This window comes from Larus michahellis, chromosome Z, assembly GCF_964199755.1.
Source record: "Larus michahellis chromosome Z, bLarMic1.1, whole genome shotgun sequence".
Taxonomy (NCBI): Eukaryota; Metazoa; Chordata; class Aves; order Charadriiformes; family Laridae; genus Larus; species Larus michahellis.
In genome coordinates, this window is record NC_133930.1 from 52,488,350 (window position 1) to 52,508,856 (window position 20,507).

Genomic DNA, 20,507 nt, shown 5'->3' on the forward strand with positions numbered 1-20,507 from the left:
CCTGGTGTGACCAAGGATTTACCTGTGCCAAACTCAGAAATATCTCTTTCCCTCTCTTTTTCCTCTTTCAGACCTTGTCTTGTTCAATGAGTGCACTGTCAGAATAAAAAAAAAAATCGAGCTGGAAAGTGTGGAAACATGTACCCTGCTAAAGCAAGAAGCCCTGCAAGATCCTTGCAACAGGCCAGCTCTGTACCTGGCTGAAGTAGAGCAGTATCTGTAATTTCCCCTAACAGCAGCTGTTGGAGTGCCAGGGCTAGCACTCAAGCCGGAGCCTTTGTTCAGCAACTTCACAGGCTAAAAGCAAGTAGCAGGAGAACTGAGCTGTACATTTACGGACAGTTTTGCAAAAGGAACAATGTAGCAAAGAAAGAGGAAGGTTGGGAATTTCCTCATCAGAATTTTCCAAGATGCTCTAGTGATTTGGGAGAGCAGTTGTACTAAAAGGCAATAAAAAATAAAGTTCAATCATTTAGGTAGTTTTGAAAGCTAATCCTTATTTGCTGGAGAGAAGGAAGTTAATTTCTCTAAAAGCACTTGTGAAATACAGCAACTGCTAGTGCAATTATAAATTGGCAGAATCTGGACAAATGAGTGCTCTTGTTTGCATCCAGGTTGCAGCTGTACAGTTAATAAGAGCAAATTGCGGCTACGTCTCGCTGCAAATGCTTGTTTTCCCAGTCAAAGGTAGTATTCTACTACAGTTATATCCTTGTTCTACAACTTATGAGTAGCTGTTGGGAAGATATGAATGTATCAACCTGGTGTTGTATGTTTTTACTGAGCTGATTACCACTGGAATAAAAAATTTAAACCCATGACAAGATTTGTTTCTGTTCTGATCCAAATTTAACTACTTTCTTAGCTCTAACCACCTGCTTAAATCCTACTGAAGCCAAAGTATATGTGTAAGCATTCTCTCAGGCCAGCTCGATGAATGTACATCTCGGAGATCACTTACCATGGCAAAAACACTGTATATCCCGGTTTAATGCCATTACCTACTAGAGTTGTTTTATTCACCCAGTTTTAAAAGCAGTTTTGGAATGCACTAAACATTCTGCTCTCAAAACTCTAATAGTGAGCCTAGTTTATAAATGTTACATGATGACTTTTCTTCTACAGTCCCCATCACCAATGAATTCACCAAAAATAAATTATAAAAAAATAAATAATAATAATAACCACTACATGGTAAAAAAGGCAACACAAAGCAATCTTACCAGCCGAAAATTAAAAATGTTCTTGTACAAAATCCGTAACCTAATATTGCATCAAGTGGTTAAAGAAGGGGTGTCTCTTTAATTGTTTTTAGACTAAACACGTTGTACAAAGAATTCCGAGGCTCCGCCACTCCCCCTTGAAGATGAGTCTTTGTCTCTCAATCTGTTGGGCTCCTCCCCTTTCTCGCCCACCCCCGAAGCGTTCCATTGCTGCTTATTTTCTCAAACCCTGGAACACAGCTCACGTTTAGCACCTGCGGGAGGCGGGAAGAGGTTCCGCTGCCCGCCGCGCTCCGCCGCCGGGGCCAGCAAAGGAACCGCATCGCAACCCCCCAGCGGAAAGCTTAACAAATCGCTACCGAGACCTGGGCCCAAGCACAATTGGGCACAAACGAGAGTCAAATGTGGACTAGGTGAGGAAGCAAGGGGTTAAACATGTTTACCTCACTGGCACGCTGAAAATGAATCCATCCCGACCTGACTTAAAGAACTGCAAAGCTGCTGTTCACCTGTAGGGCAGGTGCTAGAATTCAGAGGGCGTCGTACGTGCTCTCTAACTTGGTCCTATTCCTGACCTATTCCAAAGCATTTTTTTGTGTGAAAAGAGGTAGATCTGGCATAACCCCAACCTTCCATCTTTCGTGCGCCTGTGAGATTCTCTTGTGTGAGTGAGGGAAATCCTTATCTCAATAGTATATCTCAATGGCTCTTGCCCTAACAGAAACAAAAAAAAAAAGTTTGCAGAACTCAGAGTATTTTCCAGAAAGGAAATAATTAATTTAAGTTCTTCTCTCTCTGTTCACTTACTTTTTATGTTGTCGTTTTATCTCATGTTTTCATTCTCCTGAATTATTCTGAAGTATATGAACTTAATTGTCTGAGTGCTCTTAACTTAATTTTGATCCTGTCATTTACAAAGATCCTTCTTCACAGATTGGCTACATAACTTCAGTCTCTTTAAGGTGTATTCTAATTCCAGTTTATATTCCAGTACTCCACCAATTTTGCTCCAGTATTTGATGTGTCAGATTAAAAATATTGGCATTCCAGCTTTTGGGGTGACAGAGATGCTACGTGTTCAAAGCATTTGACACAGGGATGAAGAAACCCCATCTCAGGGAATTCTTTTGATAGAAGCTCAGCGGTCTGTTTTTTTGTTTTTTCCTTTCTGAAAAAGTATAAGAAAACACTATGCATTTAGGCTAGATTTTGACTAAAAGTGCTGCATCATTGCAGCAATGCATTCAGTCACTAAGTAATGCGCAAATTTTGGTTTTAGAATTCTTTGGGATCTTGAATGATGCTTTAGCACACTTTTCTGTATTTCAATAATAGCTATCATGAAAAGATGAACAGCGTGGTAGGTATTTATTAGAACAAATAGTCAGCTGGTTATCTGTACATACTATATGTACTATACCACACATGCTGACCAAAATCACTAGTCCAAAGAATAAGGCACTAAGAAAAGCACCATATTTATAGTTTTCTTTTTAAATTATACCCATAAGTAGATATTCTGCCGTGTTTAGAGTATTTGTTTTCTTTTCAGGATCAATTCCTTATGCTGCACAGGAGCATTGTAAAATAGTGATGTCAAACAAAATGTATTTGTGACAAAAAATGGAATTGAAATATAACAAGGGAGGGGAACAGCTTAATAAAAATATTTATCAAAAAAAATCCCATCAGCGTCATTTGGCTGTACTAAGGAAGTAAAATGCTGAGCTTGACTATGGTAATCAGAATGCAAAGAGCTAGCACCATAAGCAGGATGGTTCGGCAACATTTTGAATGGTTTTTTCCTCTTTCTTTATTTTTTAACAAGGTATCATAACCAGGAGTATAAATATCCCCCATCCAGAACTGTAGATCATTAGGATTTTCCTAGAAGAAAAAAACAAAAAATTAACTCAGTTCCCCTCTCTTGCACATAAAGTCATTAAAACATACCCAGAAGTATTTTGGCTATAATCGAATAGTGACTAAAGAATTTAAGGCATCACATCTCAAATGCAAGAGACTTTCACTTGAACATAGGTTGTGCTACTTGCCAGATGCTGCAAATGTTCCACTGGGGAAAACTGAAACACACTTTTCATCCAGGAACAAAATGTAGGACACCAGCCATTGAAATGTGATTAAAAAACCCAAAAGAAACCATGTTGTCTCTCAAGAAGAGATGGCGCTTTGTAAACGCAGATCTGAGTCTCTTTCCAAAAAAAAGGGAACAGGAGGAAAAAAACGAAAAGTAACCTTAAAACCGATCTGTGCCAACCCACAGGCAGGCAGTGGATGAGGTTAGGAAAATGTATGTTATTTGATAACAGAATGACGTTATGAACAGTTAATAAAAAGGGCATATAGTACTTAAGTGCCTTGGTTATAGTTCTCTATATAAATGGGGAAGCTGAGTTGCAGGGTATGGCAGTTTAAGACTTTGTCTAGTCACAGAGGTGGTGTTCTGCAGAATTGAAATTCCTGGAGTCTAACCAGATACATAAACTTCTTTTCTAGATCAGACTCGTGGTAGTGTCATATCTGTAGTCTTATTTGCTTCTGGAATCCCACAGAAGAACCAAGCAGGCTGCACGGTGGTTCACGTGTGCGCACACACAGAGCTCATAGCAATTCACTTTGCACAAAGGCAGTGCAATGGTGCGTTATCATTATGTGGCTGGCTAAGTTAGAGCGCAGCAAGTGCCTATCATAGTCTTGCATGGTCCAGGTAGGGGTCTTTTTCTTCTCCTGCCAGTCATCATCCACCTGGATATCACTACACAAGGGGTTGCTTTTGATTGTGGATTTCAAGGTGATGGGTGTAATGTGTTTCCCAAGGGCTTTTCTATCATTTCTTGACTGACCCCATTTGAGTCTGAGCCCAGCAGCTCAGTGACATTTCTCTTTTCTCTCTGTAAGGCACAAGTTAGATCAGAAATTGGCTTTCATCTTCATTTACCTATGACACAGGCCCCCTTCCAGGGTTATCATTTGTAGTACGATAGAACTGTTTGTAAAATTACACATGCAACAATTTTTCTTTTTCTGGCAAACATCTACGATGCAGTAAAGGAGCCTGGCTATTCACTCTGGGCAGATTTCATCCTTCTGGGGAAAGCACATGGGTACAATATGAACATGGAATGCTTTTGCAAATGTGAACTGGCATTATAATGCCTGATGAAAGAAAGCCTCTGCTTAGGAAAACAGTGCTATGGAGCACTGCGGTAGAAGATTAAGTTCTGATGAAAGTCAGGGGGATATGCTGCAAAAGCAGAGCTGTAAGGACAAAGCAGAACGAAGAACAGGGGTAATGCTGTGATCACTGTCCCTTGGCAGTGCTTTCACAGCCCCACAAACATTGGGCCTCTGCGCTCGCCATCACCTTAATGGTAAAACCAACATTTCTCACTCTCATCAGAGCCCAGCTCTGAAATCGGAAATGTCCAGCGATTGTTCCCACAAGAAAGATGCCATTACATAAAGCTGTTTCTCTCCATCACTATCCCTTGGCAGTACTTTCAGGGCCAATAAACACTGCGCTCCATGCTTCCCTAGTGTCTTAACGGTCAAAACAGTATTTCTTACTCTCTTCATAGCCCAGCTCGCAAACTGGAATTGTCCTGCGATTGCACCCACATGAAAGCTGCCAGGACTGATAGCTGTTGCTTTTCAACACTATCCCTTGGCAGCACTTTCAGAGCCCTCAAAACACTGGGGCTCCACACTTTCCTGGCAATTTAAGTGACAAACCAATGTTTCTCATTCTCGCCAGAGCCCAGCTCAAAAATTGAAAATGTCCAGTGATTGGTCCCACACCAAAGGTACCAGGAGGGAAAGTGTTGCTTGCCCTCACTGTCCCTTGGCAGCACTTTCACATTCCCAGCGACTGTGGGGCTCTACTCTTGCTTAACGACTTATGGTCCCAAAACTCTCCATCACTATTGCCAGAGCCAGGCTCAAAAATTTAAAGTGTCCAGTGACTTCTCCCACATGGAATGTGTCAGGACTGAAAGCTGTTTCTTGGCCTCACCGTTCCTTTGCAGTGCTTTCGCAGCACCACCAACGCTGGGGCTCTGTGCTTCCCTACCTACTTAATGGTCCAAGCAATCTCGTGGATGTAGTGATGCACTTCAGTGGTAACAGAGAAGTAGTAACATATTTATTGATATAAAACAATGATTTAACAAAGTTTGATAGTAAATGCAACAGTGGCTTAACAAGATTTGATAGCAAAGTACACTTCATTATTTACTGCACAGAGGACAGGGTCAGAAAAAATTGTCAGGGAAACCCTCACGTCGAGTCAAGGTTTAGAGAGGACCCCCTTGCTTTCTAAACTCCTTCTCAGAGTGGAGTCTAGGTGCATCTGGATCTAATCCTAATCCCAGATTTGGTCAACGGTTTATGTCTATCCTTTATATCACATATCTAAGATTTCTAAGTTTAGCATGCAATTAATCACTTAGTGAGAATCTGTTGCAGCAAGGAAGCCCTCAACCTCGAGACGTAACCTTAAAAAGCATCCCTACTCAAGGGGAGATCCTGGGGTGCAGTCCACTGTCATTCAGGAGAGCTCAACGGGCCCTAGCCTGTCCACTGTTTATAGAGGAAGATGATAGACCTATAGTCATATTTGCAAACCAGTAAGACATCTGAATATCATGATGCAATCCATCCCCCAAAGTCCAGTGTAAACTGGTGCAGCCATCTCAAGCCCCACTGTTGGTTATGGTTATGGGAAATCCTGGCTGCACAGGAATCCTGGAAGTGATCTTGTACTGGTTGGAGGGCTGAAACTTTGGAGTGTCGCCAGAGGAGGTGACTCATGCTGCAGAAGTCCTTCTGTATAATAAATTACCAGAAAATGAAAAGCAATATGTTGTGTTTACAGATGGATGCTGTTATATTGTGAAAACCTGAAAGGTGGAAAGCTGCTGTGTGGAGTCCTGTGTGACAAGTTGCAGAAACTGCTGAAGAGTAAGGATTCTGTTTGCAGTGTTGAAAGCCATCCAGCTGGCTTTAGATATTGCTGAATGAGAAAAATGTCCCGTACTTCAACCTCTGTACAGATTCATGGATGGTGCCAAATGCTCTGTGTGGCTGGCTGCAGCAATGGAAGCAGACCAACTAGCAGCACAGAGGTAAACCCACGTGGGCTGCTGAATTATGGCAAGATATGGCTGCTCAGGTAGAGAACCTGGTTGTAAAACTACGTCACCTGGATGCTCACATACCCAAGAGATTGAAGAACACTGAAGAACATTGAAACGATGAGCAGGTGGACCAGGCTGCTAGAATTGATGTGGCTCAGTTAGATCTGGATTGGGAACATAAGGGTGAGCTATTTATAGCTCAGTGGGCCTATGACACATCAGAATGTTTAGGAAGGGATGCAACATACAAATGGGCTCACCATCAAGGGGTGGACTTGACCATTGATGCCATTGCACCGATTATCCATGAATGTAAAACGTGTGCCATAAGCAAGCAGCCAAGCGGTTAAAGCCTTTTTGGTATAGAGGATGATGGCTGAAATATCAATATGGGGAAGCCTGCCAAATTGATTATATCATGCTACCATGAAACCACTGTGGCAAGCACCATGTGCTTACAGTAGTGGAAGAAACTACTGGTTGGTTGGAAACACCCTGTGAACAACGCCACTGCCCAAAATACTATCTTGGGCCTTGAAAAGCAAGTTTTATGTTGACAGGGCACTCCTGAAAGAATTGAATCAGACAACAGGACTCATTTCCAAAACAACCTCATAAACATCTGGGACAAGGAGCATGACACAAACTGGGTGTTTGAGATTCCCTATCACGCACCAGCCTCTGGGAAAACTGAATACAACGGTCTGTTAAAAACTACAGAGAGCAACAGGTGCTGGGACATTCAAGCATTGGGATACAAATTTAGCAGAAGCCACTTGGCTACTTAACACTAGAGGATCTGCCAGTTGACCTGGCCCTCCCCATCCCTGAAGCACTGCAGAAGGAGATAAAGTTCCTGCAGTACATATAAGGAACTTGTTCAGAAACACACTCTGGGTTATTCCTTCCGCAGGAAAGGACAAACATATTCATGGGATTGTTTTTGCTCAAGGACCTGAGTGATGAAGGACTTGGTGGGAAATGCAGAAGGATGGGGGATTCCAGTGTGTACCTCAAGGTGATTCAGTCCTGGGTGAAAATAATCCATGATTTGAGTTGTATGATGGCAGTGTTACATGATGCTGTATGTCACCAGTGCTGTGTCCGCCTTATGTCAAAGGTATTGTGGCAGGAACCTCTCACTGCTAGCCAGGCTACAGGCAAGAGGAGGAATTCATCACGATGTTAAACCTTATTGCCGGTCCAAAGGGACCAGAGGTGGAGACAGTAATGGATATACCTTTAAATTGTTGTAATTTGAGTTGCATGTTATAGAAAGTACTACAGCAGAAAACACCTGAACCAATTAAGGATGAACCTCACAATAAGCAGTGCAAGTGCAGCAGTGACCCAACTTGAGCTGGTTTTGGTGCCCAGTAACTCCACGCAATGCACCACATCTCCTTTCCTGAGTGAATACCATAATAGATGAAGCCTAAATGAACCCAGTGAGCATTTTATGGATATGTATGGCATTTTACAAACATTTTATGGAGGAAGAGGTGGTTAATGAGGATGTTTTGCAACAACGTGGGACCTGAACATGATGTAAATGGTATGGAATAAGGGGTGGAGAATGTATTGGCTTTGGCTGAGATAAATTTCTTCATGGTACCTTGTACAGAGCTACATTCTGGATTTGTGGTTGCACTACCGTTGATAACACTCTTGATGTTTTAGTTACTGCTGAGCAGTGCTTATACAATGTCAAGGCCTTTTCTACTCCTCATACTGCCCTGCCAGTGAGTAGGTTGGAGGTACAAAAATAGTTGGGAGGGAACACTGTTGGGACAACAGCTCCCAATTGCCAAACGGATATTCCATACCACAGAGAGTCATGCTCAGCAATAAAACTGGGGGCAAAGGCTGGCGGGGGAGTCCACTTTTCAGGGACTGGCTAGGTATCAGTCCGTTGGTGGTGAGCAATTGTTTTCATTTGCATCACTTGTCTTTCTTGGGTTTTAACTTTCTTTCCTCTCTCTGATTTTTTTTTCTCCTTACAACTCTCTTTTTTAAACTATTATTTCTTTTTAAACTGTTTGTATCTCAACCCATGACTTTCTTTCCTACTTTTACCCTTCCTATTCTTCCCCCATCCCATGGGGGAAAGTGAGCAAGTGCCTCTGTGATGCTTAGTTGCTGGCTGGGTTTAAATCACAACACATGGACACAGGTGTGTGGGAACCTTAGGTGGTGGGTGTCTTGTTTTGGAGCTGGTCTCTGGTGAGGCTGGGGACAGGGGTAGTTGAGGGTTAGGTGGTAGAGCAGGCACAGAGCCACAGTGTTAGTGGGGCTGTGAAGGGGCTGCCAAGGGAAAGTAAGGGCCACCAATAGCTTTCAGTCCTAGCCACTTCTGTGCGGAAGCCCTAGGTGGTGGTTGTCCATTTTGGAGCAGGGCTCTGATGAGGGTGAAGGGGTAGGTGGGGATTAAGTGGTAGAGCAGGGGCAGATCTCCAGTGTTTGTGGGGCTGTGAGGGGACTGACAAAGGAAGGCAAAGGCTGCTAACAGCTTTCAGTCCTCCTGGCCACTTCTGTGTCGGACCCATATCTGGCGAGTGTGTGTTTGGAACCTGGGCTCTGGTTGTGGAGCTGGGACAAGGCTGCTGGGAGGAGGTCCCTCCACAAACTCCGCAGCTTTCCAGATTTTCTTTGTACAGTTTGCTGTCTAAAAGTCAGCTCCATGCTATTCCCTCATAATTGCCATTAGAACATTTGAATAAACTAGTATATTTTTTAAATTCCACAGCAGAAATCAGGAGGAAGATGGGATCTTCCTCCACATTTTCCATTTGAAATTTCATATGCCTCAACACTGCAGTCAGGGAGGAGGTAAAACCCGTGCAAGGGGACAGAAGTGATAGAAAAGTGAACATTTACTACTGACTTCTCATTTAATATGAAGAAGTGACTAGAAAGAAGAAGCGATGACATATAGATATATTATATACACACACAAAAATATGCAAAGATGGAACTAATATTTCTGAAGAGATTCCAAAGATTTAAAATAAAGGAGAAAATGAAGCCATAACATATGGTAGTACAAAAATTCCAAGAACATACTTAATTACAACTCTAATACCATAACTTACAAGGAAGTATGATTTATGCTTATACTGTCAGTTCCTTCTTCAGTGCATGTAAAAATTATTCATTTCTAGGCCTTTTGGGTAAACAGGTGTTTACACACTCTAAAGGTCTAACATTCTTTCTGATAATTTCAAGGTTAAAAATGCCATCTGCAATTCAAACGTGAGCTGGAAAATGAGGAAATTTTTTTTCCAGAAGTTTTGACAGGTATTCTGAAAAGATGGGAAAAGTACGGTATGGCTTAAGCAATCACAGGTTACAATTTTTGCTAACCAAATAAACAGCTTTTGCTGCAGTTTCATAAATAAAGTCATTCAATTTGAATTGCCCTGTGACAAATTTTTAAGTCCACTAATTTAACTCTAATTCAAACTATTATCTCCTTTAGAATTTACAGTAGCTGAAATTAAATTAGTCCAATTAAAATAGTACAACTTCTAATTGCTAGTGCTTTCATCATAGTTTATAACTGATCACATAACTGGATGATGATAAGAAAACAACAGGTCAGAATTTGCTTGCATGAATCTACAAAAGGTGCATTGGTAATGAAATGAATAGAAAGGTCTCCAGATAAAAAGGTACGTTTACTCTTGCATGTGTTGCATATACATGCTATACTTCAAAAATGGCCTTTTTCACTGCTTTTGAAAGAGATGCAGTTTGCACAGTAGACATTTCACCTTTCTAATGTAGTACACTAGGGATTTAGATACTCTTTTTTAAATCACAGAATCATAAAATGGTTTGGGTTGGAAGGGACCTAAAGATCATCTAGCTCCAACCCCCCTGCCAGGGGCAGGGACACCTCCCACTAGCCCAGGTTTCTCCACCATTTCATGGTCATTGCGTGGTCTCACCAACAAGGAGGGGCTGGTGGGGAATGTGGTGCTCAAGGGCAGCCCTGGCTGCAGTGATCATGAAATAGTGGAGTTCAAGATCCTTAGGGCAGCGAGGAGGGCACATAGTGAGCTCCCTACCCTGGACTTCAGGAGAGCAGATTTTAGCCTCTCCGGGGGTCTGCTTGGCAGAGTACCATGGAATAAAGCCTCAGAGGGAAGAGGGGCCCAAGGAAGCTGGTTAATAGTCAAGGATCACCTTCTGTTAGCTCAGGAGAGATGCATCCTAACAAAGGAAGTCAGACAAAAATGCCAGGAGGACTGCATGGATGAACTTTGAAGATTTGAAAAGACTTTGAAGATTTTTCTCAGAAGTATTTTCAGAATAGTAGAAGGACAAATCATTAAAATTCAAATGAGAAGCATTTCTAAAGCTAATGTCATAACGAGTGAGCAATGTTCACAAATTATATTGTGATATGCAAGTTATCAGGCACGGAAAAAACAAGTTTAGTCAAATGAAGTGGTTGACATATCTATTAATTGCAGACCCTCTGCAACAAGTGGTGAAATTAAAAATCAGTAGTCAAGAGGGCACAAATCAGTAGTTGGTCTAACAGATGAGCCTATTTTGTGTGATTTTCTGCCATTTTGTGCAATTGCTTATAGATCAATACAGCAAAATCAATTACAGTTCAATGATTAATGATGAGATTCTCAAAAATGTCAAATAAATTCAAAGTAAAAGTTCAAAGGTCACATCAGTGTTTCTTGAAATCCCATCTTTAAAACACTTGGTTTTGCTATCTGGTTTTTGTTTTCCATATTACTACCCAGCCACTTAATACATCAAAGTGTATACTATTAGCATGAGATTATTACTTTTGTGTGTGTGTGTAATTCCTAAGGAATACTGTGAAAATAAAAAATCCAAACTTAAATAAAATTTGAACCTTATTTATTTCACCTCAAACTGGTGTACTTTATAAGATCCACTACTACTTATATATCTGAAGTATGATTTTGTTTCACAACAGCTTCTATATCTACAAATGTGGCAACCACCTACAGTTTTGCATTAAAAAAATCTACTGCTCATGGAGCAATCTGCAAAGTAGTAACAGTTCATGGTAACTCTTTCTTTCTGACACTGATTGTCAATATTAACCCACTGCTAAGAAATTACAACACAACTCCAACTGGAAGGGTGTATGTTTCAAATATAAACTCATATTTAATAATTTGTGCAGATGTTTGGTCTATAGATGAAAATAGTTTCAGAATAAATACTTACATCTTGCTCATAAATGCTCCAAGGAAAATAAAAATTTATCTGAGACATGCCCTGAGCTATCTAGATTCCTTAATAGTGCAAACAATGCTGCAGCGATGCCTGGTTTCACCCTGGGTTTTGTAAAAGCAACACAGCAACTGCCCACAGAGCTCCTAAATGGCTGACACACCACAGCATTATGCACACTACAGCAGTTTTTGTAGCTTTGCTAAGTTCCGCTCCATCCACTGAATATTGAACTGAATTGTGTCAATTGCCTCTTTTACACAACGCAGTTGAGAGCTCTCCTCTGATTTTGACTCAAAAAATGACTTCACCTGCATAGCAATAGAAAAGAAAGAAAAAGAAAATGTTAGTTAAAATCAACACTGGCCACACAGATAGGTTTGGAAGCAAAGGCTACACAGATGTTGCAGGAAATCCATTTGCAAGAATCACTTGTACCTATGCAGCAAGCAAACCTCTCAAAAGAGTTCCCAAAATGCAAGGAAAGCAATTTTAATAAGAACTGCAGCAGTAACTCATTTGATTTCAATAAATTATTTCACCAATAAACAAACATTCACTTATCATATTCATCACAGAGCAATCACAGAGTACTCAGAGTTCTGGAAAAGGAGTGTTGTTCTGTGACAAACAACCGATGGTTGCAATGAACCCTCCAGCAATCCGTAATGATCCCCACTCCCACTCATCATTATAATTGTCAATGCTAACACTTAAAATACTATAGATGAAATCATAAACAGCTATCTCTACCAAATTATCTGAATGAAAATATTAGACTAAACCACAAACCATTCTTGACATTAAAGTCAATGTCTTGTTAGGGAAGACAACAGAGATTTCTATTAACCAGCTCTAAGCTGATACCCAACCTCCACAATAGCTCCTTGGGTTTGTTGACAGCAAAAATAACATAAAGCATTTTTTATGGCACTCCTTGACATTCCAGATGCACATGGAGAAAGTAGAGCTTGTTTTCAAAATCTAGACCAAAATTTTATCTAGACCAAATCATTATTTTGGGAGAGAGTGTGTTACAGTGAACAGGAAAACAAAACAGTATAAACATAACTGGGTTCAACTCTATACATAACTCTGCCACAGACTCAGTACGTAATCTTCAATATCTTTATGTATATATTTGCCATGAGTGAAATAGGGAAATCCACAGAAAGCAACAGAAAGATGTATATCCTTGCAAACAGGCCTCAAGGACAGAAATAACGTGTTGTCCTAATCCCTCAATTAAATGAAATTAGCACTAGAAAATATTGCTTTCTCTTAGATTAAGGTACCAACCTCAAGCAGATGTGCCTTTGTTGCAAACTGAGAAGTTGACCAACTAATGATATTCTGGATAGTATATGAGCCTAGGTGAAACCTGAAATGCAAACAAAGAAGTTATTTTTAACTAGGAGCCACTTTAAGATGCAGGTTCAGTATATGTACATATTCTTATTTCTACTTTTTTGGTTTAGTAGTTGCAAATCATTAAAAGTACTTAAATTCAAGTTTACATATCTCATTTATCAAAAGAGATACAAGGTCTTAGAAGTCCAAGCCTCTAGTTCCCTAATTGCTCTAAAAATTGAACTTCAGAGCAAAAGACATGGAAAATTTTCAAACTTCCATCATAGTTCAAATAGCAAAGAACTGAATACCAAGACCGGTACTTGTGGTATGTATTGCCAACCGTCATCAAAAGAAGTATGGCCAGCGGGTTGAGGGAGGTGATTCTCTCCCTCTGCTCTGCTCTGGGGAGACCCCACCTGGGATGCTGCATCCAGATGTGTGAGTCCTCAGTACAAGAAAGACACAGACCTGTTGGAGCAGGTCCAGAGGAGGGACACAAAAATGGTCAGAAGGATGGAACACTAGAGGGGCCTACAGGACAGATGGGGAGGGACTCTTTATCAGGGATTGGAGTGATAGGAAGAGGAGTAATGGTTTTAAACTGAAAGAAGGGAGATTTAGATTAGGTATTAGGAAGAAAATCTTTACTGTGAGGGTGGTGAGACACTGGAACAGGTTGCCCAGAGAGGTGGTAGAGGCCCCATCCCTGGAAACATTCAAGGTCAGGTTGGAAGGGATTCTGAGCAATGTGATCTAGTTGAAGATATCCCTGCTCATTGTAGAGGGCTTGGATTAGATGACCTTTAAAGGTCCCTTCCAACACAAATTATTCTATGATTCTATGAAACTCTACGGTAACTGAATTTGCAACCAGATTTCATTTCAAGCAAAGTAATTTTGTAAATTGGTTACTAAGAGCTTGCTAGAGCAGAAATTTTCATCCAGAAGAAGCTTTTTTAGCAACACGAAACTGTTTCAATTCAAAACTAGGATTTAGAAACATGGTTTTCCATGTACTGTTAGCTTTTTGAAGACTTGCAGGCCAGCTCTCCTGCTGGGTACCCTTAAAGGCCAGTTAAGAAGAATATGTATTTCTAAAGAAGCAGGATTTTTTGATTATTTGGTTTTGGGATTGATGTGAAAAAGCAAAAAAAATAAATGCTGAATGAATTCCCTGGGCCTGTTTTTGAATGCATTTGATCCACATAAACACCTTGCATCTGCAGCAATTATCTTAGAGACAGCATCCTTTTAAGAGAAATTCAAATCAAGATTTTTTTAGAACTCCTGTGAGGGTCTAAGAGCGTCCGAAGTCCCATCAACTACTGGTTAGACTACGAAGTTTATGTTCCAAGTTATCTTTGTAAAATCAGATTTTAAAACAGCCTTTACAATTTTAATACAAATCTTCTTATAGGAATCCAAGTATTTATTATCTTGCACTTGAAAGAAACAAACAGGTACTTTTGCCACTGCCAGTGTGAAGTTTCAGCTACATCAAAAGCCTTACTTTCGTGTAAGCTTTTTCCAGTTCTCTTTGACAAAGTCCCAGGCCAGCAAATACCCAGGCAAACTCTGGCTAACAGTTGCTATGATATGTGAAAGTTCCTGTGCCCTGATGACTTCTCCTTCAAGGCTGTTCTGCATTAACCTAAAAGACAAAGCGTATGAAAAGGGACAAGAAAAAAACATCTATTCATATCTTCACATGATTCTCCTGATACTTCTGAATTAGATGGAAAAGATTATATAACAGACTAAACAACAAGCAACTTGTGGCATCTGGAACACACTGATGCTCCATTTTATAAACACCGTAGGCACTTAGCTTTAGTTTCCATGTATCAGAGTGACCTTCGCTCTAAACCAAGTATCTGAATTTTCATTGTTGGTGGAAAAGATGAAGTAAACTCTAACAACTTGAAAACATAATGCATTGAAAATCTGAGAGCGGAAAGCTATAACAAGAACCATCTGGCAGGACAACCTTGGTGTCCTCCACGCAGTACTGAGATTTGGTCTATAGAGAGGTGCTTGAGCACAATATAAGGTCAAAATTTCACCCAAAGAAAGAAAAAAAAAAGAAAAGGAAAAAAAACCACCCCCCCAAAAAACTCAAATAGGTACAATCTTGGTTATAAATACAGACCAATCTTATAAGATCCCATAGAACAATGTCCGATTTTGTTACCTTTACCACAAAATCTGCAATTTTGTGTTACCAGTAGTGCAAAGCCTTTAAGTTCAATTGTTTTCTCCCTATGTGTATTAAGAATTTGGCCTTTTGAGCTATTCTGTTACGTAGATTATTTTTAAGTGAAAACTATCAGGTTCTTCATGTTTATGGAAGGCCTGTACTAAACATGTGGATACATTTTCTTTAGGAATCAGAATTTTTTTCCATGATACGAAAAGGCAATGCATTTTTTTCAAATATTTTAACGCTCTTAATTTACACAGTATACAACTTTTTGGGTCCTTCATACCAGATCAGCTTTCTGACATCTTCCGTGCTGGCCAAGGCTTCAATCATTTTGCTTTTCTCTGCTTCAGAAACTGAAGAGGAGTACATCTTTAGGAGGAATTCCCAGCCATCACTAGATTTGGCTCCAGCTGTAAATATGGCTTTCATAACATCACTAGGCAGACTACAGGGAAAAACAAAACCAATAACAAAACAAAACAACAAAAAAACCCAAAACAAACAAATAAAAGGGGGACATAAAAATGCTCATCTGAGAAAAGAAGGAAGAAAAGTCACAAAATGAAAAGATTAGCTTGAAAAAGATGCCTGTCTTCTGAGCACTTTAATTCTGTAGCAATTGTAATTTTGCAGGACTCAATTCATGCCAATCTAATACTTTAAGTCACTGGGAAAAAGCAAATCTTATTAGTCACATGAAAGCACAGTAAACTGTACAAAAATCTGAGTAATTTTCTATGTCTCAAAAATGCACATGAAACCAGAGCAGAATGAATTCTGCGAAATAAACAGGTATTCTTTGACGTTGCTACTAAGTAATCCTACTTGAGCATGCATCTTGGGAAATGCAGACGGAAGCAATCTGTAGCTGGTTTTGCAGTCACACTTAATGAAACTGCAGACAAAGTCTTAAATTCTAGCACAGTTCTCCCTCTCGTCTTAAAACAGCAACTACTTCTACAAGAGGAACAATAAAAGACAGAATGACATGCTTTACCAATATTCAGTTGGTGGTGGTGTTGTGGGGATTTTTTGGTTTGTTTTGTTTGTTGGGGTTTTTTCCCCCAAAAAGTGGAAGCCCAGTTTTTGTGGTACCTCATTGTTCCATTAGACTTCATCCACTTCTCAAACATCTCAGTGGCAGTTGCTCTACAGTTTCTTATACCATGGATGCAGGCAAAAGTTAGCAGTGTTGACCGTAACTCTCGTTCAGAAAGGGTCCCATCATCTGTCCAAGCCTGTTGATCAATTTTATCACCAAGCAGGTGCTCTATTCTATACTAAAGGAGAAAAAATTATTAGCAATAGCTAATTCTTCCCAAGAGGATGTTCTATATACAAAACTAGTTTAAAAAAGAAAAAAAAATAAAATTAAGTTTTAGAAGTGTGGAAGGTAAAAATAGTAGTTTTTCATCTACCTATTCCAATTTACATTTACATACCATTTCTTATCTGTGTGAATAAATATCAGATACCACACGGATCTGAAAGATGGGCCACGGCTACATCTTAAATTGCACGTGGAAACTGAAGACTACTCTTCGAGCGACAGTTCAGGCTTGTACGTAGTCAGCTTACTATCGCAACTAACTACAACTCCTGTATGTTTACTTGCTTTTAGCTCCACCAAGTAACAGTTAATACACCTTAGTTTAGCACAAACAAACAAACCTTTATCTATAGGCTGAACACGATTCATATTTGTAGTTTTGTAGCTTGCCAAAACCACAGCTAGGTGCCTAATGAGGTATGCATCTCAGCTGAAACACTTGAACTTAAATATAACCTCATAGACACTGCATTGCAAACCATAGCTTGGGCTGTTTATTAGAGCAGATCTGTAAAACTTTTGAATAAATACTAAATAAATAAAATTATTATAGTAGTGGGGTTTTTTGTTTCTTATGTTTCCTTAAGCACACACTAATTACCCTTACCTAGTATAAAGAAAAACATCTGCTATTTTATCTAACCATTTGATAATTTTCCTTCTAGACTAAATCCCTTTGCTGATGTACTACAATGTAAAGCAGCAAGGATCATTTTAAACCTGTAGATGAATATAGAGGAGGTTTCCTAATAAGAAGGTAAATAGAGAAATGAAAGACATTTCCTCAGCAAGAACCGAGGCTACGATGTTGATTTCATTGCTAAGCCTGTAGCACTGTATCGTGCTAATCTACCGCACAGCTGGAATGGGATAATGACAACCATTCATATGTTCCTATTTTTCCAGAAAATAGTTGGTTTTTTTCCATTGCCTTTATACAAAGCAATTAGATCTATGATCTCCAGCCACTCTAATAATTTTGGAAATAAATTTTCTGTGCTAAAAAAAAGTCATGGACTCTGTTTAATTACACATCTGTACTACATTGACCTTTATAGCCGCTATAGCAAATCCCCAGGCACCACTGGGTTCCCACTGCATTACACTCTCTACAAAACACTGCGGGCAGGGGTAGGGGGCTAGGGGATGGGAGGGTAGATAGGGGGGAAGTCAATCCCAAAAAATTTAGTATTTCAGAAAGAGATCATTACTACTTAACAAAAGCAGGCAAGACTAGCAACCATCTAGAATCCCCATGCAATTTAGTGAGATAACGGTTCAAGAGTCAACACTTAAAAAGATAATGTAACTATAAAGAACATTACAGCTAATTACGTCAAATTATAATTTCCAGAAAACTAAGACATACCATGACTCGTGCTGCCAGATGTTGTTCACCCTTTTTCTCTAAAAGGCTGTATATAAGACTCAGCTGAAACAAAGCTTGAGTGAGTGGTGCAGTGCTGCTCTCCTTGTTAAGGTATTCAATCAGCTCAAAGGCCTTTTCCAGAGACTCTCTTCCTAGACTATAGGGGTCAATGAATACAAACATTAAAATGGCTCCCAAATCAAAAGCACTCCCTGAAACAAGATCAGAAGTGATGCTCTCCATTACATTAACAGAGGAATAGGTGAATAGAGGGAGTAACATAAGAAACACTTTCAATGTAGAGTTTTTTGTATTATAACTTTAGTAAGATAGCAAACAAAGCAATATTGGCCACTAACGTGTACAGTTAACAAAAATGAAAATAGGTAAGGAAGTGTGACAATAATGTCTGAAAATATTTATCATAAATGAGAGTACTCACATACAGGAAGCAGCTGACAAAGAGGCTACCCAGAACACTCAGCCTCACCTCGTCTGACAGCAGCGGTGAAAGACAAGAGAGGGAGCCAGTAAAAAATTGACAGGCAAATAGCCTGCTTCTCTGAAGTGAAGCACTCATTGACAGAGTACAGGAAAACAGTATGCTCAACAGATTATTGAACACTAAGGAAAGCAGTGTCTTCCAGAAATGGAAGCTATCGCGTGTCTCTTTATGCTGCAAATAAAAGATGCTGCTATAAACAACAGGGAGATAACATCTAAGACCAATATGGAAGCATCACTAAAATAACTTCAAAAAAGATATTAGTGAACAGTTTCAATAGGCTAATAAAGACTGAATTAAAACTTCTTTGAAGCAGGCTTCTCTAGAATATAATCCTCTTTCACATGGAAAAAAACTATAAACACATATTAACTATGTTTTCTAATATAAAAGTCTTACCCTGCAAGGTTGAAGATATTGTTAATCAAATTTGCTCTGTCTTTAGGACTCAAAGCAGTGTGGTTATTTTTCAACAGATCAATCAGCGTTTTCCAGTCTTCAGCATAGTGTACTATGTAGTATCCGTTCATGTCCACATTGAATTTTATCCATTCCACCTCTTCCGGAAGTTCAATGACAGCTAATAGGCAGACAACCAACCAATTAGCAGCAGAAACAAAAATTTAGCAACTGTTCATTCAAATCCAAATCTATGATGCAGACTGGTTCCAGAGAGTCAATAAATCCTTTTCCACTCACTAGCTCCCCCTAGTATGAAGGAGGAATAGCCAAGTACAAAGTTTTCACAAGAAGGCTCCAAAATTCCAGGTTGTACTTCTTCCTACATCTGATTGAATGAATAGTATCAGGATTTGCTCCGAGTTGTACTTACGCAGTTAATTATTTAGTGCAGTAAATTTTCTCCTGTTCAGTCCTCCTTTAAAACAACCTCCTTGAAAAACTCTCTGCCCACTTCCATATGTATATAAAGAACAGTTACACATGTCATATAAAGAAATAGAGAAATGGAGACAGCATTAAGTAGATGACAGGCCACATTCTAGTTTCAGAGTCAACTAGGTACAAGAAGAGAGGCTTTGGGAAAAAGTTCTTAATTTCAGTTGATTCTATAACTCTTGCCAAAACCGACAATTTGCATAGCACCTACAATGCCTTTGAAATGGTAGTAAATATTCTACCCCAAACGCTTTTGTACATCTCTCCTACTCTCATATCCTCCACATCCAAGGTTCTACAGTGAATAGGAATTAGTATGATGAACATGAGACCACCAACAGGGTCATTTAAGGTGAAACAAAAATTACGAAATCAGGCTACTTGCCTATTAGTTCTAGTAAAATGAAGAAAACATTCCATTAAACAGCTTTAGTTTTCCATTCTGACAATTCATAATATTTTTTTCTAAAACTCCATCTCAAATGAAAAAAGCCAGGAATAACTTGAAGGCTTTGTAAAACCAAAGTCAGAATGACATAAACCAAAAAGACTTACTTTAATTATAGTACTTCTAAAGTCATTTTAGATGGGTGGCAGTTCATAAAAATCAGTACATAGTAAAAATGTCAAGATCAGATCTAAGAATTTAATTTTAAATTTGTATGGTTTTATTTCAAAAAGTAGAGGTGTGAGATAGGCTTATGAATTAAAAATAATTGCCAGCTAAATGTACTGAGTAGTAACTTTTACAGGGGAGAAGAAAATACATCAGCAGACGTAAGGTGATGAGTCAGACCAGCATCAATAAAATGCAAAAACCCATTCATGTCAATGGAAAGAGACGGCCAAAGTGATTTTTAGCACGATACTATATAAAAGTGTATAGTAACTATTCACTTGGCAAGGAAAAAAACATGTCTGAATAAAAAAAAAAACAAACCCATAGACTAACAATTTAGGATTCAAACTAGCCACTGCAGCAAAACCAAAGTTTATGTGAAAAGATCTAAGGGTTTCAAGATCTACAACAGCATTCTAAAAAACTTAAAGTGTTACAGATTCAATATTTTCTTACACCATTAAAGAAAATAAATAATATTTCAGTAGAAAGTGAGTTCCTCACTTTTCAGTACACTGGCAGAGCAGCTCTCCCATTACTCACTCTCTAAAGGACATGCAGTTTGAGAGAGTTTGTGCGTGCACTGGGAAGAAAAGACCAACACTCTAATGATGACACCACCA

The 20,507-nt window shown here is 39.4% G+C and overlaps 1 protein-coding gene across 4 annotated transcripts in view; it reads right to left on the minus strand.

Moving 5' to 3' along the window:
• Window positions 1–3,045: 3,045 nt before the first annotated feature.
• LNPEP (leucyl and cystinyl aminopeptidase) overlaps window positions 3,046–20,507 on the minus strand; it is a 69,048-nt gene continuing 51,586 nt past the window's right edge. For 2 of the 4 annotated variants that reach the window (XR_012584850.1, XR_012584849.1), the window contains 8 exons: window positions 18,768–18,948; window positions 17,864–18,020; window positions 16,260–16,444; window positions 15,448–15,609; window positions 14,472–14,612; window positions 12,908–12,989; window positions 11,603–11,919; window positions 3,046–3,110 (listed from right to left, as the gene is read on the minus strand). Coding sequence is in view for 2 of the 4 variants with exons in the window: in XM_074569196.1 (XP_074425297.1) it covers window positions 11,788–11,919; window positions 12,908–12,989; window positions 14,472–14,612; window positions 15,448–15,609; window positions 16,260–16,444; window positions 17,864–18,020; window positions 18,768–18,948 (1,040 nt within the window). In the remaining 2 variants the exon portion in view is untranslated. Of the gene's footprint in view, window positions 3,111–11,249; window positions 11,920–12,907; window positions 12,990–14,471; window positions 14,613–15,447; window positions 15,610–16,259; window positions 16,445–17,863; window positions 18,021–18,767; window positions 18,949–20,507 lie in introns of those variants that run through there. The other 2 variants (XM_074569196.1, XM_074569195.1) reach the window with 1 other exon arrangement.